This window comes from Triturus cristatus, chromosome 3_2, assembly GCF_964204655.1.
Source record: "Triturus cristatus chromosome 3_2, aTriCri1.1, whole genome shotgun sequence".
NCBI classification, from domain to species: Eukaryota; Metazoa; Chordata; class Amphibia; order Caudata; family Salamandridae; genus Triturus; species Triturus cristatus.
This window is the reverse complement of record NC_140584.1, coordinates 948,137,558-948,163,184: the sequence shown is the minus strand read 5'-3', so window position 1 is coordinate 948,163,184 and position 25,627 is coordinate 948,137,558. Positions and strand designations below refer to the sequence as shown.

At 42.4% G+C, this 25,627-nt stretch overlaps 1 protein-coding gene across 3 annotated transcripts in view; it reads right to left on the bottom strand.

The window, feature by feature from the left end:
• DHRS11 (dehydrogenase/reductase 11) overlaps nucleotides 1–25,627 on the bottom strand; it is a 429,632-nt gene that overhangs the window by 179,599 nt on the left and 224,406 nt on the right. For 2 of the 3 annotated variants that reach the window (XM_085649463.1, XM_085649465.1), the window contains exon 3: nucleotides 16,935–17,029. In XM_085649463.1, the coding sequence (XP_085505589.1) occupies nucleotides 16,935–17,029 (95 nt within the window). Of the gene's footprint in view, nucleotides 1–7,698; nucleotides 7,829–16,934; nucleotides 17,030–25,627 lie in introns of all 3 variants that reach the window. The other variant, XM_085649464.1, reaches the window with a different exon arrangement.

The following is a 25,627-nucleotide window of genomic DNA, read 5'->3' as shown; positions in this document are numbered from 1 at the left end:
GACTTACGAGAAGCCTCAATTAGAGTTCTATATTCAAGCCTAGCTAGTCTTGTGGGACTGATGTTCATCACATCGCCCCATATCCCTTATCAATGTAGAGGCCAAGATTTTGGTCAAGATTCTTGTGAACCACTTTGTTCATGTCATATCATCTTTAGTCCACAGTGCCCAGAATGGCGTCATCGCAGATCATTTGTCATTGTATCAGGAGACTGTAGTTGATACTAGATGGATGCCGAGAACTGTCTGGCCTTCACCCATTACTCAAGCTACATTTTGAGAAGGCATTTGATTCTATTCATTGGTCTTTCCTATTTCTCGTTTTAAGTGGTATGAATGTATGTCCAGGTATTTTGTCATAAGTAGAGGCATTTTACTCTCAGCCATTGGTGAGGGTAAATGGGCTTTTTCCGACTCATTCCCACTTGAACGGTGAACCGGGCAGAGATACACATTTTCCCCACTCCCTCTTCACCATGGCTATTGAGCTTTGACCCAATGGATATAGAGGGATGCATTAATTTGGGATGTGGAATGCAGTGGCTTACCGGAGGACCAGGTTTCTTAATATGCAGAGGGCAACACATTTCTTTTTATCTGTGATCTCCATTTAATAGGCCCTTGCCTATCGCAGAGACTGACATTGTATGAAAACGCAGCAGGCCTAAAAGTAAACTAGGCGATATCCACCATGATAGCCATCACTGGCTAGCTTTTTTTTAAATATGCACTTTGGAATTCACAATTTAGGATTTTGACCAATAGTTTTAAATTTAGAGATCCACATTATATTGGACTTTGGACTTGGACACTATATAATCTCCCACTCATTAATCAAACTATCGACTACCTCCAAAAATAGGAAAACCTCCCTCTCTCAATTATTTGGAGAATAGTGCTGATTGAAATTATTGTGCTCCCTAAGCTCTTGTACAGGATACAAAACTTCCTACAAATCATCCTGATGTACTTTATCGACACAGTCAACATATGATGGTGGGCTAGGCATGGCTTACATACAATTCTACCACTGGGCAACACAATTAGTAATCATAAATGATTGCATGTTAGAGAGAGATGACCCGGCATATAGGTTAGAACATGACATTTTGCAGACAATTATCCCACTATACTATCTTTAGCAATCTAGGGCCCCTTTAAACTTTCCCATAGTTACAACTTCCACACTGACTGTCTGGCATGGAGCCTTGAGAGAGATCAGAGGGTACCATAAAATAACATAAGAAATTCCTGTTTGGCTTGGTGCCTGGCTGCCTACAGGCAACAGACCACATGAATTCTGGAAGTGGGACAGCATTGTGCTCTCTAAACTGGGAGATATATGGAAAGGGGAATAACCACATCAAAACCTTCACCATACTAGAAACATAACACCAAATGCACAAATCCCAGCTTTTTCAATTTCTTCAACTCCTTTACACACTAGACCCCCTACGTGACTGCTTAGCGCAGCTTCCAGTGTTCAGCAAATTGGAAGCTAAGCCTCTGTTGGAACCCATGGTCGAAAGACAAAGGGGCAGATATTGTTTACTATTGGCTAATATCCCAGACCCCCTGATTTCCCTGCAAAAAGGATGGGACACAGACTGAGACCCCCTGGACAATGATCAATGGAGGGAAGCTAAGATGCCCCCCGTACACTAGCCATATCTGCCAGCCTCAGACTTCTTCAGTTTCCTTATTTACAGAGGATATACTATACCCCAGACAGATTATATTGAGATCAAAGCCTCCCTTTCACTAACTTGCACTAAAGATCAATCATCACTGGATGCAAAGAGATCAGGGAGGTTTTGCACTTGCAGCATTCACTAAATCACCAGAGCTGAGAACAAATGACAGCACTGAGGTAAAGCCTGGACTCAAGTCCAAGAGGAGCTGGCAGGGTTTGGCAATTCCTGATCCATCTGCTCCTGATCCGTGGCGTGCACTACCCGCAAGGTGGACAGCCCAGGAAAATCCATTGGAAATCCAGTCCTGAGGATATGGACCATTGGAACAGCAAGAGACAGCTAGCTGCTGCACATAGTTCGTGGTGGAAAGCCCATGGTAGCATTCCTGCATAAAATACCCAAACTGACAGAAAATTATGCTAGGCCGAAAACAGCAAAAGAAGGTTACAAATATCCTAGGAATATTTTAGGCAAAGCTCTGCAATGGGAAGTCGCTGAGATTAAAAGAAGCAGCTTCCAAACCACACCCTTCAACTGAGAAAAGGGGCCTGGCTGCAAACGATGCTCCCATGAAAGCGATATACTGGCATTCAAAAGGTATGAAATAACTGATATGGAAGCAATTTCCAGTCGTTACTAGGTGGTAGGATAACAAGCGGGGCACTAGAAAACCAGAATGTAAAGGCACTAGTGATGTACTGCATCAGGGGTGGGCAGGATGTAGATTCTCATTAAAAATAAATTTTTTCTACTTTTTCAAAACAGATTTTTTCCATTCCACTTTTTTACTCATTATATCATTACGTTATGAGGTATTTGTAATATTATGTTATTTAACGCGGGTTGCCTTTTGAGCGGTGTTCACACATATCTATTGGCTGTTGTTAGGAGATCAGAGAGTCATGGATGATTGCGCATTACACCTTTCCACCTGGCCAGTGTGAGTGTGGTTAACAGCATCTGTTGGTAGTGGGTCTTCCTTTCGACGGTGAACCATTAGGGGAGGAGAAGTGGGGAGAACGAGTCTTGGGACCCTTGACAGGAGGAGTGGGGAGAACGAGTCTTGGGACCCTTGACATAACTGGGCCAGTGTAGTTTGTGTCATCTGCAGCTTGGGATATCTCGGTGGAAGAAGTCCTCGCGAGCTTCCAGCTAACTGAAGGGAGCAGAATAAGGCCCTCGTTACTAGTGGCCTGGCACTGATTGCCATAATAATCCCATCTACTAAAATTCAATACCATAGTGATCGGAACTTAACCGCTGCAATAATTATGGCCCATCATGAGTTCACTCCTGCAAAATGGGGTATTAAATGCGCATTTTGTTCCTTCTAGCACTAAAACCCGTATGTCCCAGTATTGTCTAGGCATTTTTCATTTTGCCGGTATTTACTTGAGCAAAATTGCAGGGTTGCAGTGTCAGCCACAAAACTTATAATTCCAATACGTAAAGTAATAAGAGTTACCACATTTATTGGACTTTCACAGGCTGCTGGTAACGAGGGCCTGAGTCTTCAGGATGAAATAGCTGTGCCTTTCTTATTCTCTGTCTACCTGTACTTGAACCTTTCTCTTTGTAACCCTGTAGTAACTCTTTGCGTCCCCACGTCTTCCACCCAGTATTCCCTTGCCTGTTTCCCGGTCCCCTTGAGAGCCTTCTTATCTTGGTATCCCCCCTCACCCGCACCTTCCTGTAAAAGCATGGTTCCCTGTCGCTGCGCCTTCCTCTTTCCCTCACCTCTTTGTCCCACTTTATGAATCTTCAGCCCAGGTTATGTATCGCTCTCCCAGCCTAGTGTCCCTGTTTCCCTACTCCGAGCGCGCCTCCCTTTGCTCGTGTCTGTGTATTCCTTGTCGCGGTGCATGCACCTCCTCATGCACCGTCCCATTGTCCCAATGCGGGTGCATTCTACTCCAGTTTCGATGTATTTGTTATCCTAGGGTTCTATATTCCCCACCCTGGGTCAATGCATTTTCTCCACACATTGGCAGCATGCTCCCCGCCCCATGTAGGTACAGTGCCAGATTTGATGCATTTACCTCCCTGCCCCATGTTCACTCAGCAAACAGTCCTAGAAAAAGGTATTTTCCACGCCTTCTTAAATTTGTCCATTAAGAGTGCATTTACTGGGCCGGTGTTAGAATATTCCTAAAGTCCAAGTGTGGGTCTCCCAGTCCAGTAATGAGTCTTCCTCTGTCAATATTTCACTGTGTTTCTTGTGTAAGGGTCAATGTCTTCTCTGTCTCGTTGCATTGTCCTATTGCCAGTGTTTTGTGCCCGATGGAAGTGTGTTCCCAGTCCTATTGTTCCATGTCCTTGCAGCGGTGAATGCAAGGCCTGACAAGCATCCCTTACAATAACAAGGGAGAAAGGGTAAACATTAAAAAGCTTTTAAAACAAACATAAAACAAATTAAAGAATGTCTGTAGTGAATAAGATAAACAATACAAAAAATAAAGGGTTATAAGTAGAAAGCACGTTTAATTCAAATGTAAGAATTGAACATGTTTTATTCGAAGCATAGTGCTGGATTCTCACTTGCAACTGGAATTTCTTGCCTAGATTCCGGAGCGTACTGGATCAGCGCCTACAACCTCACGGTACCAGTGCTGGGGCATTTAATTTCCTGTCCTGGTGCGGCTATCCCTGTGTTCCAGCATGCGTGTTTGTCATTCGCGGATGCTGAGTCTTCAGTCACAGAGTCTAAGACTTCCCCGGCACCATGCACGTATGTTCTACGCCTCTATAAATGATTTCCCTCTTGTTTTATGGTAGTCCGTGTTCCTGGGTTGCTTTGTTGCCTCTCTCAGTGTGTGCCTTTCTGCAGAATTCCTGAGATCTGGATTCCTCAACAATGATTTTAAAAAAAGATTTCATTACATTTTATAGCAAAGGAATACTGCCTCATCTCAGCATATGTATGTCAGCTGCTGCATCGAGCAGCAGGTCCATGCTTCGCATTGCATGATGCAACAGCACATCCATCATATGGATTTTCATAAAGACAACCATTCAACATCTATAAATAATCTTCTTGTTAATATCACAAGCGTGTCACATGTATATTGAGACACCATCCTCCCCTTACGGCGTTTAGAATCTAGAGGGAAAACAAGGTATTTAATATATTCTCAAGTCAATCAGATTTCCTGCCATTTTATTTTCTTTCTTGTCTTTTTTTTTTAAGTTTACCTCCTTCCTGCAAATCTGTAAACTATTCTTCAAATTTGAAGGCTAGATGATGCTACACTAAAATGAATACCACTGAAGTCAATTTATGTTTCATTTGAACTCTTTCAGAATTTGGGACGAATACCGCACACATGGCCCTTGGGCGGTTTAGTACTCTCAGCCCAATACGTATTTATTCTATCAAATATTTAGCTCCAAAGCTGAACTAATTTGTGGCAAATTGGTAATTGATGAATACATGTAGCTTTAGTGTGGCACACTTGAAGCACATTCACACTTTTTGCATTAATCAAATGCAATTGAACGGGCATCAAGTACGTTCTGGGTGGGACATGAAATCAGCAGAGTTTCATTTTGGTATTGCATAATATCTTTTTTATATGGAAATATACTACCACCCCGCCTCGGTTATTTCCTCTGCACTTCCATGTTGGCCCTCCTTATCCAAGAGAGAATGTCTCTCTCTCTCTTGTGTGTGTGGTCACCTGTAGAGTTGAATGCAGCTGTGGGTACTAATGTAGTGTCAGCAAGACAGGTGCTCAGACCCTATAAGAAGTGTTTCAGGTTACTTTTTTGACAGTGTGAATAAAATAATACAACGAGGAGGGCTTCATTTCCAGACAAAGGTGCTTGGGATCCCTGGCAAATCTGCACTTTCTTTCAAAGTAACTATCAAACAAGTTAGCTGGCCAAGCCTTTAAATAAAATGCCTTTGACAATAGTTTTGTTTAGAGTCACCCCCTGCTTAATTCGTAAAAGAGTGCCGGTGCCTGAAGCTCTGGTCAGAAACCCGCAGCCAGTGCAATTAAACGTCAATGCGCCAAACACCAAGGCTGGTTGTCTAGTCTCCTCCTTCAGCCACTTTAACCCATTACCAAACACTCATGGCCCTTTGTTTCGCTCTTGCAACCTCCCTTTGTAATGGGTTTGCCGTTTTCCTCTTTCTCCATCTAGGCAAATTCTGGTGCGAAAAATAAGTGTTGGCCCCAAAAAATAAGGGCTGGTGCCCCTGCCCCTCCCACCGGCAACTACCGCCTCAAATTAAGCACTGAAGTGCCCCAGAAGTATCTCCAAATTTTATGATAATTTCATACCACAAAGCTTCTAATTCTGGTATAAAATCCATCTGGATTGGCTCAGTTGGTATTAATTTCTCTTAAAGCCTAGCAAAAATGTGAACAGAGATCTTTGAGGGTGAGTCATGTTTAAAGTCACCATTTCTTAAGGCTGGTATTATTCAGAGATTTTGATTGGAGTCTGAACCCGAAAAAAGTGGGCCTTTGCTAGTGCATTTAATACCCAATGCTTATGACTGGAGTGAAATGCGTCAAGCAAAGGTAACAGAGGACTGTGCACCATGTGGAGTTTCATGAAAAAACGTGTCTTTTGTGAGTGTGATCTAAATGCATAACCATCGCTCTCGTTAATTTAAATTGTCACTTCAAAAAATATAAATGGAATTAGTGCAACGTATTCAAAACAAAACTTATGTTAAATGAAAAACTGCATTGAAATTCAATAAACATATTTTGTGAATACAAATTACAAAAAAATATATATATAATTTTTTTTATCAAAACCGCTTGAATAATCACAACATTTTTAAAACTCTGCCTTTTGTATATTTGGTACAGAATGCAGCGCCAGACTGAAATGTACATCACCTTTTTAGGGGACCCACAATTTACCACACTTTTGGTATGAGTAACACAAGAGCACCTGAAATCACCTGGGTAAGGCAACAGATAAAATACTTAAATATCATTGATCTAATAGGTTTTATATTTAATCACAGGGAAGATAGCCAGTGACAAATAATTACCATCTTCATGTCTATTTGATTGCTGTTGTGGAATTCGAAGAGACATTTAATTTTTTATACAATGTTATCCAGCAACACTAAAATTAATCTTTTTGCATTCTGAGCTGACGTGCCAAACATTTTTAGGCCTGAAATCTCATCACACCTAACTGGGAAAAGTCATTCTGCCTAAATCTCCAATACAGTGTTCAGAATGCAGAACGTGTGAAACCCAATATAGCTAACTTGCTGTTTTTACATTGAAAGGAAGATGTAGTTGAAAATAACCCATCTGAGCAAACCATGGCTATGGGATAGGATTGTCGGAGGTGCATGTGGGATCAACGTCTACCACCGCTTACACTTCCTGCTCTGTGAGTGTACAATATACTTCCATTCCTAATGTTTGTAATTTGCAAATGGACAAGATGCTCCTGCTCGGGTAACGCCAAAAGTAGGTATAACAAGATTTTTCCTGGATGATTTACATTATAAAAAGTATACTCATGTTAATTATTGCTTAGATTACCCTTACAAATCTTAAATGCATACTAATGTCATTCAAAATGAAACCATAAAGTTCACCTTTAATAAAAAAAATAAAGATAATTTAACGTAATAGGACTTGGTCAATTTTTAGTACTTCATGCTCAAAAGCATGTGCAAATAAAAATGAAATGAGGATGGTCATTTGAGAAACACTTAAAACGTGCATCTGTTTTGAAGTGCCTTTACAGATTACTACCTGTAAACCGTACTCTGAGGGGCATCCTATTTAAACTCACATATGGCAAACTTGTATTAAAAGTATGCAAACCATTTCCCTGTTTTTTGTTACTGAATTTTTGGGATATTGAGCAAGTCCTGAAACAGAGGTAAACTGCTTAGGACCAAAGTGCTTTCTAACAAAGGCAAAAAAGTGAGAAATGATTTCCGTGAGAAGAAGGCAATGAAAAATAAGAAAATGAATAAAATTCTGTTGAGAAAACTCCCAAGGTAAATGTCACTTACTGTTGCCCTAATATGAGTCTTTGCTTCTCTAAGTTCTTGCCGCAGTCCCTCTGTCAATGCTGATATAGCGTACTTGGTTGCAGTATAGAAGTGGGTCTCTGGTGACGATATCACCCTATGTCCAGACATACTGGGAAGAAATAAACATGATGCACCTCAGAAGCAAGAATAGCAGTATATTGATTAAAATGGTCAATCCAAAAATTAACACAGATGAATACATACCTAAACTACACGATGAATAAACCAGGATCTCTTCCCCCGATGAATTATGAGATGGCAGGATGGGATTAGAATAGTTATGTTTGTGAAATCACTCTACATATATTTTTAAGTCACATGATTTAGGATGATTCTTCTCAATATTTGATTCTTGGCAACAGATGGCAATATTTTTCACCCTACCAAACGTGAAACAAGTAAACAAACCTAGCTACAAACAGGTTGGTTTTTAAACCCTTAAAGTGAAATTTGTAAGAACAAAAAAAAACATACATAGAAAAAAAATATGATTATATCTCAGATGTCAGTATTCAGTAAGCTGCTGATGTTAGTCTGTCTAGTTTTGCAGCTACAACAATTGAAATTATTATTATAATAAAAGCTAAACAATTGTAAACAAAGTTATAAAAGGGAAAATTTGGTGTAAAGAATAAATCTTCCATCCATAGTTCATACAAGTAAGAACGCCCTTCAACCTTGAGCTTTAATAAAAACAATAGTGCAAACAGTACAAATGAGGCTGCCATATATGGACACTATACAAAGAACGATAATACAACATTATTTTAAGCCCGAAATAGGAAAAGTTATACAATAAAGATTCAAGTGATCACCTTTCAATTGTCTAGGCACACAGCGTCTCGATGTTTAAAATACAATATAGGAATGTATGTGTATACACATTACAGTTCGTATAAAAAAAGTATGCAAATTCATTATGTACCTTTACTTTGTGCTTTTAACAGTGTGAAGAAAAAGACACAGACATAAACGTGTATTTATATTGAGAAGGCCATCCAGCAAAAGGCATAACAGCTTGCTTTTCTTTGCAGAAAATACGGTATATTGGTCAGTAAACATGCTTATAGCTTTAATAGCTATGCTATTACGAATGAGTTTAATAAAATAAAGGCGTTAGAAATTGGTTTAAAACCACAACATCAAGAATAAGAAAGCATACTGTTTTGTGGCTCATGTTTGATGTCCACAGACCCTTTTGCAAAGTGACATATGTCTCACGAATACCGGGCTAGTCTTCCTAGCCATGAAAAATAACCGGCCTATTTATCATGAGTGTTTTGGTAACTTTTTGTCTGAGAGATGGGTAAAATAGGACATTTGTAGGACTGCAGAACCATTAGATCAATTTCAAGTGAAGCTAACGTACATTAGAAACATTTCTTTCACTCATATAAAAACTGCATATTTCCATTCATTAATCTGTAACAGGAATGAGACGGACAAATGCAAATTGCTATCTTAAGAAACTACGGGTGATATCTTATATCAAAAATAAAATAATAACACGAAATACAGAGTACAATTAATGGTGAGGCTACACAGACTCCCAAATGTTACATTACATTATATTACACAGTTTTTATACAATGCAGCATTAGCCAACTAATTAGCTTCTTTTCAATTCAAGTGGGCAGAGTTAGGCCTCTGATTCTGGGTTTAACCATCAGAAGGACCCTAATGTGGTTATCTCCTAGCCCAAGCAAGTGGGTGATGTAGTTTGATCAGTGATTGGTGCTAGGGAGGTGATCTTGTGGATCAAACCAATGTGGCTGCACCATATGTCTTGGACAGTCTCTATGGTGTGTCCCCCAAACCCATGTTAGCACTGGTGGTATTATCTGTGTTTGTTTAGTCCTGGAGGATCTTTCTCCGATCAAGAGGATAAGCGCCCTTTCATGCACTCCACGTAGAATAGCTGAGGTTCAGTGTGTGAGGCTGAGTTGTTTTTGAATGGGAAGATCTGCTTCTGATCTATAACCTGTGTTTTCTTTCACAGGAATGGAATACATTCCTATAATTTCCGACAGCTCTAGATCAACGCATTGCTAATCTAGTAGCTGGCATTTTCTGTACACTCACAATTTCGTATTGCTATCCTCAACCTTCTCATTCTCAAGTTCCTTATAACTTCTTCTTCTAGGCTCCTTGTTCTTACATGTGGCTGTCTCCATGGTACATTTTGGCCCCTTCCTTTCTCTCAAAATAATGTAGGGCTCTTCCGTTGAGATAAGGTAGTGTGGTTATGAGGCAGTGATATGGTCTGTTGGATTTGATGCAATATTGGTATAAAGCTTTAATGCGTCACCAAGTTTAGCTACGTTAAATTATGGTATGCTGTAGTATTTTGTATAAGGCTTGGGTATACTATTGTTTAGAAGGAGTGATAAGTGATGCCTGGAGGTGTGGAGTTTAGTGGAACAGGATATATGATATGGCGAGGATTGATATATGACAATCTTGAATCAAAAGATGTGTTGTACCCTTAGATTATTTATGGCATGATGAGTCAATATGGTGTAGTGTTCTATTATTTTATTTGGTGTTTGGTGATGTGGTGTTCTACTATATGGTGCAGTGTGGTGAGTAATTTAGAAAAACTGGTGATGTGTGAGTTTGACATGCTGCTTTATTCTTAGCTCAAATCTCTAATGTTCTTGGGTTTGACTTTGATGATCATTTAGGGTTTATTTTGTGTATTTTGATAATTTTCCAATGTACTTATAATATGTGAACATATATAGAAAAGATAACTCTGTGGTCTCCTGTTGCTTTATTGCTTTGGCTTTTGTTACACTTTAAGTTATCTGTCTCTCACAAGGAGGACTTTCAGACTGCAAAACAGATCTGTGTATCAGCCACACTGCGTTACTGCTGTGTGGTATATCCAGCTCTCCCACCTTGCCTGTGCTCCAAGTCCCAAATTTAACACAACACTACAATCCATAATCTTGGGTTTCAACTACGCCTCCATGCTGCTCCACCTCATACCAACGCCTTGAGACCCTCACTGGTGATATTGGTTCATGAAAGTGTGACAACATAACTGTTGGGATCGGTTTTTGAAGAATGCCGGGTGCAGCACCAGCTAATATAAAGACACTGAGCATGTTCTGCCATCCATTTGACGCCCTCTGCACGTATGGCAATTTTTGCTAAATGAAACCAAGAGTTTATCTTTTTTTTATCTGAGTTACTCTCATGTGCTGTAAGTGGGCAATGTCTTTGGAGCAAACATCTCTACGAGATGTGCACCGCACCATCTGCTGTACCACTTTGAGGGTTTCATCATTTTTCTTTGCCTTCTAGGAACTGAGAGCTGAGTTAAGTCTCAAACAGATAGGTGCCGATACCAATGTCACATTTAGAAAGATCTTGGGTGAGTAAACAATAACCTCTTAGGGCGATTCATACGCCTGGTGTGTTTTGTACCTAAACAGAAAACTGGGATTAATTCAAGAGGAGCAAAATAATATCAGGTATTATACTGTGCTTGAGGGGTAGATTCGATTTATCTGATGTGTAGAAAGCGCGTTCTGTGAAAAGAAATTGGAGGACTGCAACTCGGTTCAATACAGAAATAATGCAAACCAAAACAGGTGTAAATTCAAAGAAAAGAAAAATAATACAGTGGAAAAGAGCTTACTGGTTGTAAGGGACAAGGTAAGAATGAGAGAAAGAAAGATGAAAATACATGCTGCAGGTAAATGGTATACGCATGCATAATAGTTCTAGGTGATGAAGGAACAGAGAAGCGCCTGCTAAATGAATGAGACCGACCACCAAACCGACTCTGGCAGCCTCTGCAGTTAGAAGTCCAACTGTAAAGCTTCACAGTAGATGGATCCAGCTGAAGAATCTTACTAAAATCTAGTTTGGTGAGGTCAGCAGGAAGGATCCCATTGGACAATCCCAATGCAAAACTCTTAGTTGAAAAAAGCGAAGAACCAAGTTCATTTGTAATCAAGTATTTTATATGGTAAATTTCCCACTTGGGAGAAATTTGCTATCTTGTGTTAGTGAAGATGGTCGCACCTGGCAAGATGGCATCTCTTATCTACACTTACGACAGACCTACAAGGTGTTGGATTGGGGCACTTTTGGGGTAGTGTTTGACTGTAGCCCGGAGTAGCCTGGCCTAAGACTGCGGACCCCTAATTACCACGTTTCTTGAATATCTCTAACCTGCTTTAAACTCTAGCACTAAGGAGCAGTCGACATTTGAAGTGGAACGTGCAGTGCCAGGTGGAAACCAAACTCTGAGTCGACAATGCTCTAACAGGAGTAGTTTAACTTGTTCGCAATCAGGAGGAGCCAAGATGGCGACCGGGACGGCAGCGTAGATTCCCGGCTCCGTGAACCTCCGCATCCCGCACGGATATCCTGCACGAGATCCTCAGTCTGCGCTATGAGATCGTGTTTGTGAATGAGAGTGGCAACCGATCGTGTGACTCCGAGGTTTCTGGCTGCCGTACCGCCGGAGAAATCTGCAGTTGAACTTTGCGGCCCGTGCAGCCCCGGAGCCGGGACCTCGAGTGGATGCCTTGGCCGGGTGGCAGTTTAACAACAGCGGCCTGTGGTGACTGGGTGGAGTCGGTCCACCGGAGCGGTGCTGCCCTCGGCCTGCATTTTGACGTAGGCGCTCCCACTGCTAAGTGTAGCGGACCGAGGACATGCCCGGGGGTGCAGCTCTCAGATTCTTCGGTGCTTGCCCCTGCCTTTGACAGTGAGCTGCCCGGACGCCGCCCCTAGCTCGCCCTGATCCTTGCGGGCTGCTCCCGGCTTTTCGCGGGAGCTGGTCCGTGGCGGGGACGACTGTTGCCCGTGACCACGCAACGGCTGAATTTGTGCCTGCCCCCCAGACCCCTGTCTTCAGCGACGTGGATCTTGAGGCGCTTGTCCCTGGGTCCCGGCCCCAATACGAGTCGGGCCTTCCCGGCGGCCATCTTGTTGCTATGCAGCCTACCATCCTGTCCACTGGGTCGCAGCAGGATTGGGAGTGTGTGACTTTTGGGAGTGTGGCGGAGCGATCGCAGAGAGCTGTGCTGGGGTACGGCGACCTCCTAGAGGCCCTTGGTGCCCTTCATTTCTCCTTGGCTCGTGGCGCCGGGGTCTTGGGGAGTAAGCTCGATGGTGTGGCATCAGCGTTGGGACAGTGGCGGCATGCTGGTCCACAGGTACACAGGGGCTTCCCACACTGCACACAGGAGGATAATGTCGCGGCCACCCCTGCGATTAGTGCACAGCCGGACACTCCGGACAGTATGCTACCGTGTGATCGGCTAACTGAGGGTTTGATCTGTTCCGGAGGTATTGGACCTGAGTGGAAGGTGGTGGCCTTGTCCCGTGCACGGCCTCCGGCGACCCAGGGACAATTCCAGCAACGTTTGTCTACTTTGGCTGATTCAGCCTTCCTGGACCTTGTGTGCAGTGCAGATCCTGGGGCAGCACTGGGAAAGACGTCCCTCCATGATGCGGACTGTGTTGGTACTCAGAGACTTCCATCCCACCTGTGTGCGTCGCTTCCCGGTTGTTTTTGGACACTCCTTTACCCTGGAACATCGGACATGGTGCTGGGTCGAGGGGTAGGCATGGGCAGAATTGCAAAGAGTGGTCAAGGATGAGGCTGATCCTTCGGGGGTGGTCATCCAGTAGACGGGCGGACTCATGGTTGCGTACTCTCATGGTTATTAGCATAGTTGGTGCATAATGCTCCCCATTCCCCTTTTTTTTTGATATGGTCGATTTGGTGCTGCTTATTGTTTGCTGTGGGGAGACTTCACCGTGCGGGAGGGAGAAGCCGGGGGTATGTTTTGAAGGCCCTCCTCCAGTTTATTATACTTTCTCCACCCCCCCCGTCTGGTGGGGTTCTTTCTTACTCCTTTTTCCCTGTTTCTTCTATATTTCGGGTCTAGTTCCAGGGCGACAGGCACACTGCTGGGGGGGGGGCCATACTCATTTGCAGAGGTGCAGGGTGGGGGGTTGGGGGAGGGGACTCTTTAGTCTTTATCTCTTTTTCCATGGCCTCCTTTTTCTTCTCCGCTTCTTCTTGTTTTTTCTTTTCTGGGATCAGCGCGGTACACCTCCTTTGGTGTGAATCGTCGCCTCTTCATGTGTGCCACAGTTTCCGGGGTGTTCTCTGGGCGTTAGGTACCGGGGCCTGCAGGCGCAACTGTTTTTGATATTCTTCCCCATCCGGAATTTCCCGTGTCTGCGCCATTGATCCAATAGATTGCTGCTTATTGCTTACGTCTATTATTCTTGCCCCTTATCGTTGTTGGGAAATTGTTTGGCACCTGATCCTACTGTCTTGTTTCATTATAAAATGAAAAACCGTTTTTCTCCTGATGTCCTACCTGCGCGGCTCACTGGCCGGACTATATTGGAATGAAGATTCTGCTCTCCGAGGTGCCGCCTGTGTTTACATTGGCTCTTATTGCTCTGATTGCTTAGCGGCCGGCCCCGGGGGGTTGTAGGCCCATACTTGTTAATGATTGAAATGTCAATAAAGGTTTTTCAACAAAAAAAAAAAAAAACTTGTTCGCAATCAGCAGTATTTGTCAAGTTTCAAGCTGATGTAGGCAACATTATCGGAATCCTGCACAATTGTTTAATCCTTAAGGATACTTGCGTCTGAACACAGAGCCACGCGGTTTCACCTTTGGCCACTGTACTGACCATGCATTCAAGTCACCAAACTTGGGTCAGCTTCCAAAACGTACACAAGCGATTGCCCTGCATCTTGAAATCTGACCAGAGTGTGGAAGTGAAATGCAGGAACTTGCTGCTTCGGCGATGACAATATTCTGCAATGACCAGTTTTTTCTAATAGCTGCTAAGAAGGGAGTTTTTAACTCAACTGTATTTCACAAGTGATTTGCATGGTCATAAGCAGTGTTGATCCCTGCCCCCTTACTCAAACAACAAGGACTACATTAGACATGAGAGCAGTATTGCAAGCTTCCCTTACACACAGACACAATCGCGTTCGACAGGTACATAAAGTGTACCTGCAAAGTGCACATTCAGACATGGGGTGCCTTGGCAAGTAATAACAAATGTTTATTGTTATCCAACACAATGGTACTCATCCTAACATTCTCGGACTGATGATAGGCTGAGTGGACCCACAACAGTTGGTGCATTAGTCCAACAAGACAAGAGACCAGGTGTCACAGGCAGCAGCAGTGCACGCTTTTCGTGTAGAACAGCAGGTGAGTAACATGGACTAACAGAGTGGTAAAGCATTAGTGGCAGCCGGGGTGCAAGTTTCATGAGTAACAACCAGCAGCAACTGTGCAAGTGTCTTCACACACAAAGAGCTACCAGAGCACAAGTAGTGGCTGAATAATCTTAAAAGACAATAGAGGTGATGCATGGACAGTATTGGTGCAAGCTTCTCTTACTCACGCAACAGATGTGTAGTGTACGCCCATCCTTGATTCACGCACATAATAGGTAAAACCCTGACAGATGTACATGCTTCTGTACAGACACTGAGCAGGCCTAGCACATGTAGAAGCACGCTTGCAAGGTGGGGCAGATTCAGCATCAGCCGAGTACCCTCACGCCCAGGATACCACTACCAGTAGTAGAGCCTGGAGACTGGCCACTGAGGCTCCCATACCCGACGCCTATACACAGGCCTTAACCTCAATGGGGCCCCCTGATGAGTGGGCCCTCCCTGCATTTTGCCCCTGACAGGAAGGCTAGACTCAATTCCCTCACACAAAGAATATATACAGAATGAATGAATGAGTACTCTAAGAAGTGTCTCTGTACTATACAAAGACTTAATAAATACATGAGCAGCTGCATTGCCATAAGACACACACACACAATGTCTCTTGCCTGCTACAATCACACGACACACATACACAAAGAGGCAAGAAGGGCATACTTGAGGTAACCACGAGGGAGCCTACAGGGTGCAGAGTCTGAAAATGCAGGTACAGCTGCAGTGCCAGAAGTACCCACAGTAAACAATGCATTGGTAGAACCCACCCCCACATGGTAGTCCATGTAGTGTACAACATTATACACACTTTCTACAATACCAAAAACACCACCAGCAGGGCCTGAACCACATACAACATGCCCAGTAAGGGGAAGAGGCAGCCAAGCAACACATGTCTAGGGGCAACTACTCCCTGCGACAAGCACAGCCGAACCGTAGGCTGCGGCTTGAGACAGCTAGTGTCAAGTCCCGCTGTAAAAATAAATGATGAAAGAGAAACTGAATTAAAGTTCCTAACTACATCACCAAATAAGGTTAAAACGTGATATATTGTTTCCAAATGGGTAAGTATCAACATACAATATGCTTTTCTAAAGTCTCCTCAATTACTAAAATATGCCAGCACTGTCTTGTAGGGAGGACCTGCAATTCATTCATTAATGGAGGATCGAAATACTGGCTGTTAACCTTTCAAATGAGACACAAATCAAGAACTAGTCATTTGTTTTGATTACATGCATTGATTTCTAATAAGTGGCCCTAAGATCTTTGAGTAATAGTACAATCCAGAGTCGCACCGCATTCATTACCCTATGCAGAAGCTGTGCTTGTAGAATGGGCACTTATTGGCATGGATTTGCGAATAATACTTTTTGAAATGCAAGTTGTGGTGCAGGTGAAAAACATATGGCCAAGGGGCTAACAGACGCGAATGCCTACACTGCTCCTTTCTATTGGCAGTCCTGGCGGTATATCAGCGTACCCCAATCCTTAGTACTTGTTGACTATCCTCATGCACCATTCGTCCCAGTAAACCGGAGAGTACTGAAAAATTGAGGACCCCCCCAACTAGAGACTATAAAAAGAAGGATTACTTCAGCTCCCCTTGCAGGGGGTAAAAGCTAGTCATTCCAATCTGACTGAAGTACAAATTTGCATTAAACAGGATCAGTGCGCCATGTTACACTGAAGTACTCTCCAGCATGAGGCACAGAAACTCAGCAGAAGTCTGAAGAGACAGAGCGGGTGGTATAGAATGCAACTTCCAGCCTAACAGACAGTGGTCGAAGGGGCTACTACCCCCAAACGGAGAAATCACTCACACCAGTGAATTACTTTTTTACGCATTCTGTACAACTGTTGTGGTAAATCTCCGAGGTTTTTACCCCTTGTTCCGATGCAACAAAAGAAGTCAAATCGTTCTTAATTAAAGCAATACGTTTTTGAAACATTAGTGGGAGCCAAAACTCTCACTTACCTGTTGATGTTAATAATCTGTCCATCATCGACGTCTCTTTCCTTCATGGACTGATAGGCCTCCCGGGTGCATATACTCACAGCCAAAACATTCACCTGAACAGAAAGAAGTCAAGACATTATAAAAAGGAAACATGAGAAAACTTAGTGTTTTGTGTTATGTGTGTCAACTTTCCAAAAAATGATGAATTATATTTCTAGAACATTACATCTTATTTTACAGCACAATGAAACACGAACTGTACATCTATTAGAGCGATCTCTGATAGCGGATTATTTATTTAATGGATTATACAGCACTGGGAGTCACCTATCTGTTACCTGATGACCGCTGAAGAATTCTGAAAAAAAGTGACAGCGCTTGAAGCAGGGACACAGGAGCAGAAACCACTGGGAAACCAGTTCCCACCTTGTCCATAATTCGATTAGAAATAGGGTTTATTCGGGTGCTCGCGGACCTGCCCCACTGTCTAGGCTGCTTGAATGTTTGTTGGTTAATCAGGTGTGGAGCGTAGATTGCTTGTTGGCACCAGGTTTCTGAAGGTAGCCTCGGGTCTAGGCCACTGTACACTGTTATGGTCTGCAATAGGATTACTCCACTTGTAAGACCAAAGAACAGCAAAGGTTTATTGGAAGGGGATTGGTTTGAACCTGCAACAGCGTTGGATGAGATGGAGAGGGACCCAGAGTGGGTTACGCATTAATCCATTCAGGGTTCCTGCCACCAGTCACTGAGTTCACACTGAAATTTGTAGGGTGACATTTTGTAAGGGTCTCGGGGTAGCTGCACAAAGAAGGTTTGGCTGGCAGGAGCTGGTGCACAACTGAAAGCAACAGTGGATCCATACAGATTGCAGAAGACATAGGTCAAATCATCATCCTCATACATAATTATTGTATTTTGTATTTAATAAATTAAGATTGTGCAGCATTCCCATACAGATGCAACTCTTGTTGCAGGGAACAAGAGCTCCCCGTTCCAAACTGACTGGAGCATGATGCACAGTAACACATGTAGGTGTAGGGCAGTAATTGTCAGAAAACATATGGTAAAGCCAGAGACAGGCAGACTTTGCACTTCCTGCGAGAACTAGGGAAAAGGAAAGACTTATAAAGGTGTAATACGCGGATTCTCGCTGCATTTCAGAGCTTTCTAATAACTATTTAAATCTTTAAATAATTGCTTCACACACTGTACATCTTACACATCTATATAATTTGCATTTTCGAGTGCTGAGCGTGTTTGCTTTAACCACTCGAGTAGATTTGATGTGCCATCTCACCCTATCTTTATTCACTGAATTCTGCGATTGCTCTTGATTCCGAATCTTACATTGTCTCAGACTACCCTGAAGTATCGAAAAGGAACTTGTTGGTGCTATACACACCATCCAAAATAAATAAATAAGCAAAAATTGTTTTGGGAAGGGCGGTAGTACAGGTGAGGAAGATCAGACAGAGGGGTGATAAGGATAGAGGTATTTATTATTGTGATTAGTCAAAAATAAACAGCTAATTTACCCTGCATTCATCACCCGTTTCTGCTCTCCCCCACCTTTACTACTATCCTTCCCAAAGCTCTGTTATTCCTTCCTGGCTCCCCGGGTGGAAAGTGTCGTGAAGTGGCTAGAAGACATTTTTATCACAATACCAACCAAATAAATAACTAATTCCGTAAATTAAGGCACGATTATCAAAAAAAGAACTAGTAGTAAACATTTCGCACCAAAACTAAAGCCGAACCATTAAGTCTCCCTATACAGAACATAGAGCTTCCGCCAAATCCATTCGTCAAAGCCCATGCAAATGCATCCTACAAGGGAAATCTAGATTCTTTCAAATACGATGAGACCGCCACTCATAAGGAGGACCCCAGAGTGTGATAATGCCTGCCTAGAACTGTGGTCAATACGTATAATAAACCCAGAACTTGTGTGCTTGTATAAAAAGCTTGGACAGGATGCAGAAAAACATACACGGATTGTGCAAACAATTCAATTACAAAAGATGGAGTGGGATCCAAAAGTCGTTGGAAAGAATCCTGTTTAACAGAGGTGTGCATTTAAGTAAGATTGCTCAGAAGGCAGATACTGATAGCAATGCCATGTTTTGACTTCCACACATGAAATACTTTGTCTTTCCTTGGGATAATTCAACTCCATACTTATTACACTAAAACGGACTACAATATGTTAGTGTAAACTTACAATAACTACCTGTAAATAAGGAGATGAGGCTTCTTTGCACATCAAATAGATCAACATCTCAAATAATCCTGCACGAATAAAAGTGCTTTGGTTACTTTAATAGATAAATATTGTTGGGAGTTAATATCTGCCAGGCACATCGAATCTACAAATTTCTTATCCACTCCAACACTCTAGAGTCTACATCGCTATCTCTACTGTTACAGATTTACCAAATACTATGAAGTTCTTACGTAGTTACTTCTGTTACTTTCATTCCTCCTACAAGGCCCTTTCTTCTTCTAGTATTTGGAGATGCAAGTCTCTGCACCCCTCTTCGAAACCTCTCTGCCGAGACCCCCGTTAGAAACTCGCTTCTGCACCGAGTCCATTGTATCTTTAGCTTTTTGTTGATGTTGTGGCCTTCAAAACGGAGCACACTACATGCAGCTGTGCCAGCTATTTATTCAAAAGGATTACCCATCTTTTTTTCTGTTAGGAAAACCTATCTTTATAGATCACAATATACCCTACTTTAGGTTAATACCAACAAAAGTCCCGTCCTAACTCTACATCATGTTCCTTCTCATGGTTTCCTTTACTCAATAGGATATGTTTACATTTAGCTGCATTGAATCAAGGAGGACACCACAATGACCATTTTCTGTTTTCTTAAATACCATGACAAGTCGGCAGCCATCTCTACGTTAACAGCTCTGTTGCATGTTAAAATCGAGGCTGCAGAGCCTACGAGTGGAATAAAACTCTTTTAATGGACATCACCATTGCAGTCAGAGCAAGCGTCCATCAACTATATCATGAACATTCCTAAGTGACAGTTAACAGCTATGTGCAACAGTCAAAGGTAAGTACATTACGGGGGAGGGGAAGGGGAGAAGTGTACCAACAAAAATGTAAAGGTAGAACAAGGTTCAAATGGGGAACATGGATTCAACACATCTTCCCTCTTTATAAAAACCACATAATATGTATACATAAACCAACACTTAATTATCAACTATATAAAGAGAATATTAATCAACCCAAAAAATAGATTTCCTCCAAGAGCGACTGGGGAAGAGTGGAAGGCGATATATGTGAGAAAATATAAGGATGTAATCTTTAAATCTATGAGCGAGGTCACTTATGGAGCCATTCGTGTCCCCCTAGATTTTCAATGGACTTTGTGATACAGGATTGAGTTTGGATAACCTGTCCTCACCCAATGTTTACTCATTGCCTAATTTCACCGCATTGCAGCCTAACTGAAAAATTCTTTAAAGATATGAACACTTGCTTCCATTTTTCACCTAATCACCTACTGCTAATGAAGGTTTCTTTACATAGTTCATGCAATCATATCGTTCTTTATACTTTTTCTGATTTGAATGTCATCTATTTAGGACCCCCTTTTTGTATACCTTAACTTGGTCTTTCTTTCTAATCCAGGATGTTGTGATGTTCGTTTTGGAATGTTTACCCTTTTAGAGACACAGAAGGGGTTACTTTTGTGACACTGTTGGGGGTTGTGTGGTAAGCCTAAATAGTTTCTTGCAGAGCTTCTTTGGCAGGTGTTTTCATAACCTCAGCCCTTTACAAACACTCTATGACCAATCAGTTGAGTCTTCTCGCTAGCCAATTTGATTGTGGGCAGTACAAAGCTGTGATGGACAGATATTGGTCTAAGTAGCTTTGTATGAGTCCTGAAGTAAACTGTACCCCATTGTCCGTTATTAGTATTTCCATGGTACCCTCTTTAAAGAAGATGCCTCGCAAGAACTTTATCAAACATCTGTAGTTACACTGTGCACACATTTTGCTACCACCCAAAGTGTGTGGTAGTCAACCAATACTAAAACATTATTTTCATTGAGGGTTCTCTGTTAAACAAGACCTTCAATGTACAACACCAACTGGACTCAGGGCCTGTCCAGAATTTCAATGGGTGAAAAGGGGGCCTTTCTATGATTTGTCACTTTCAGTGTAAGCTATACAACCTCTTTTTTTTACTGTGAATTGACCTATCCATGCTTGCCCATCAATATTCAGAACAAACTTTGCTCTTCATTAAAACTGCGACCCAGATGTCCCACATGCTCCAATTGTAATATTCTTTCTCTCATGACAGACGGTAGAATCATTTTTGTACTCCAGCAAACAATCACTGGCTACATTTATGCCTCATTTCCTAATATTTAGGCACAGATTCTGGTAGATCGTGGCAGGAATTGGGCTACCCCAATCAAATTGAATTTCTTAAAAGTTCCATATCTTTGTCACTCCTCCCCCTCTTTTTTGACCCCTGAAACATTCATTGCTAGGACAAACTCATCTAAATGCTCCTCTTCAACACAGGTGAAATTGTCAACTGGCATGCGAGATAAACAATCAGCAACTACATTCTTGTTGCCTAGTACATACTGCTTCTTAAAATTTACCCTTTCAACCCTAACAGCCAACACAACATTCTTGGTGTGGTACACTCAGATTCTTTGGATGTAAGAGCAACAATTAAGGGTGTATGGGCTGTGCGAATCACAAAAGGTATGCCCCACAGAAAAATTAAAAGTGCCTCAAAACCCAAAAACATCCTAAGGTCTCCTGCTCCAATAGAGAGTAGTGAAATTCTGATCCTTTCAAGGAACTGGGTGAGAGTGTCGCCCAGACCAACGCTGTTGTCAACAGCAGTGAGACACGCAGGTTTTTGGGGACCAAATTTGCTTAAGGATGGAGCATTGCTGATGGATGATTTTATCTGTTCAAAAGCATTCCGACACTAGGTCTCCCATGAAAAATATGTGTTCTTTTTCAACAGGGTTCAATGTGGCTGGCAAAATATTTTACAAATTTGGAAAAGAATTCCGAGAGACCTGAAAAGGACTTGAGTTCATCTTTGTTCAAGCGGACAGGAGCTTTCATGATGGCTGCTACTATATTTAATTTTAGTTTGATGCCATCGCGTGAGATGGTGTGCCCTAGATATTCTATGTATCCTACACCTATGCAACATTTCTCTTTCTTTATAGTGAACTCGGCTTGTCTTGTTCTTCCCAAAACTTCTCTCAATATACAGTTATGGTCTTCCTCATTCTTCCCAAATATACGTATGTCATCCTGAAAGCAGAGGAAATCATTAAGCCCCTTTAATAGGCGCTGCATAATAGGTTAAAAGGCTGCGGCTATGGAGGCCAAGCAAAATAGCATTCTAACATATCGGTATGTTACTAAGGGTGTAATAAGTGATGTTAGATGGTGCAATGATAGGTGTTACTCTATCTGATAATAGGCTGACGAAAAGTCAAGTATGCTGCACAGGGATGCATCTCTGCTCAAAGGGAGAATCTCATAAATATAGAGAAGAGGATGCTTGTCATCCCAAATGTTGGCATTTAAATCAAGTTAGGTTGACACATAATCCTATGTTTTTTCCCCTACTTAGATGGCGAGGACCATTGATGCTAGCCATTACGAATTTCCCATGGGCTCTATTCTAGTAATTTATCAATTTCTTTCTTTAGGGGCATCTGCAAGAAATGGGGAATAGGCCATATTTTATGAATTACAAGTTTGGCATTATTTTTAATCTCGATACAGTGTTTTTAATTTCCTAGGAGTCCTGGCCATTCTGCAAAGACATCCGGGAACTCATGGCATGCCTCTTCATCAGATAGTGAGGGATCAACTAGTAGAAATGATTCCTTCCTCTTACATTCAATTTTGAAACCTAATTCTTTTGGTGTCTCCATCCTAGTAAGTTGTAACACTTTTTTGTAACATAGGCTTGCCTACGGTAGCTATACCTCTGAAATTGATACACATTTTTACAATGCCTTCTAGGAGTACATGGTCACCTTTATATTCCCCTGGTTTTATGTCTGGAGACTCAAACATATTTGTCTTGCAAATACATTTGTTCAAATACGTTGTGTTCTATAAGTGTAAAAGGGGAACAAGAAGCAGCACATACCGTTATGAGTACATCATCCAAAACAATTTCACATTTTGGTGGTTTATGGTGATTATTATATTGAAAGAGTTGAAAGACTAACTTTTTTGTCCTCTTCTTCTATCCAATCAACTGTATTGACACTCTTGAAAGGAATGTCCTTGTAGACCCTTGCATATTGCCCTTTTCCCCCCACAGTTACAGCATGTGACTCCCCTCCTCTTTTTGGCATTTAACATTATTAGGTGTATGTCCACTACTACCACATCGAGAGCATTTCAGTTTGTTACTGGCAGATGTGGACTTTCTCTCTCCTAGGCATAGAACCTTTGTTCTTCATAGTAGATTCGTTCTTCGTAACAACGTTGATGTCAGTCTGTAATTCAACCGTACTTTTCATTTCTTTCATACAATCGGCTGTATGTTCAATACTCTCTGCTATCGATATTGCTTCCTTCAAGTTTGGGTGCTTTGCTAATAGTCCTTTCTGGATCCTAGGATAGTTGGCACATCTAATACACTGATCACATATTCAAGACCCCGTTAGAAGACCAAGCTCATGTGCTGGAAAGGCCCCCTAAAAGACGCAATGTATCCAGTCACTTTCTCATTCTTTCTTTGCATTCTTCTGAAAAATGGCTGCCTCTCTAATAAAAAATTTATCTTTTGCCCAAATTGCTTCTGTAGGTTGTAAAACGTGAGGAGTTTGTATACAGCCAATGGTGCAATAGGACTTTTCTTACACCTTCAATTATATCTAGTAAGTTTTCATAAATTTCCCTTCCTTCTATTCCAAGGTTGTGAAGAAGGATGTGTTGTTTGCACCCATGCATATAGGTTTCTCCTCCTGTAGCTATCATATAAGACTGAAAAAGGTTTAGTCCAGTGCTTCCAAGGAAGAGAGAGTTCTCTGATGTGTTTTTTACCTTTAAGCTGGGTTGCACAGCAGCTCATCTCCTGTGCAACATTTAAAAAACATTGACAAAGCCAATAGAGTTTGCATAATCGAAACCTATTGGCTTTGCTAATGCTTTCTGATTTCATGCATTAAGATTTTAAGTTTTGGCCCGAATCACAGTATGACGAGCAGACGCCGAGACACAAACTTTGTTTCCAAGTTCCATAGTTGGCAGCTCTGGCCATTACGCCACATCTTCTCTAGAAGCAATTTGCCCTTTGTAATGCATGAGATGCTGTGGTTTCCGGAGTGCATGTGCTACAATGTGCATGAATTTGCCTTTCTGGAGCTATTTGTTTGTTACTCTGGTGATGTTTTCGACGCCTTCTTCCTCAAAGGTGTTCTAAGGCAGAGGTGTTGTTTTCTTTTTGGAAGTGTGTAACGGTTTCCAAGTTCGGACATGGTGCCATCTTGTTCTCCCAAAGACAACACTCCTTGTCATCCGATGTCACGCGTGATATGACTCCGGCTTCTTGTAAATTAATCGTAGCTCGTTTCTCTTGCTGTAAATGCTTGTAACCGAGTGCATGCAAACCCAAGGCAGCCCCCGATTCACTCTCTGCTGGGTCATGGACCCACGACCTCTCCCAAGATGTGTCAATACAGCAGGTTTGAGCGAGGGACGGACTGTGAGATAAATCCAGCTAGGGAAGAGAACGAGAGCCAGCAACATACATGTATCACTCGAGCGACCATCTCCAGGGCAATTTTGAGGCGGGTCTTCGGAAATATTTTTAAATAGGACTAAGTAGTTCGTACGGCAACATTCCAAAAACAATAATTCGGCTATTATTTTTCCACAACCGCAAATCATGAACATGAGGATAAGAAAGTGAGCACTCAAGGGTATATGTAATCATAACACATTGTTATGGTGCCATATGTCAGTAATAATAAACAAATGGGGTTTGAAGCTCAGTCTTGAGCCACCTCTGTTTGAACAATTTGAGGGAGTAGGGCGGTGGGAGGGGCCATAGTTGTGGAAAGAGTGCGTCTATAGAAACGCGGTCATAGAGCAACATGCAAGATGGCCGGAGCTGCTTTGAAACACATAACTGAAGTGCTTTTTAGGTCTCGCCTGAGACAGCGCTTTAGCGCTGCTCTGGCGAGACTTATAGTAAGCGAGTTTTGGAAGTGCAAACAGTCTTTTTCAGGCCGCCAACTACAGTGCATGTGCTCCGGGCACGCGCACCATTTGGCAGCCTGAAAAGCACTGCCTGATCACTTCCTTTGATGTCCTCAGTGAGCCGCGCGGCCACGGAGGACATCAAAGTGCACACCATTTGCACTGTGCCCGCCCCCACTCCCTCCTTGTAAACTTCAGTGCGCGCTTGTCATTTTTAGGTCTCGCCTGACCAGCGCTTTAGCGCTGCCCTGGCGAGACTTATAGTAAGCGCGTTTTGGAAGTGCAAACAGTGGCTTTGCAGGCCTCCAACTACAGTGCATGTGACCCGTCCGGGCGCGCGCACCATTTGGAGTCCTGCAACCACTTGTTTGCTTTCACTTTAGCCGTGATTCATCGCACCATTTGGCAGCCTGCGTGCCCGACCCCACTCCCCCTCCCACTCCGTCAGCTTCAGTGCGCGCTTGTTTTTGGCTCCCAG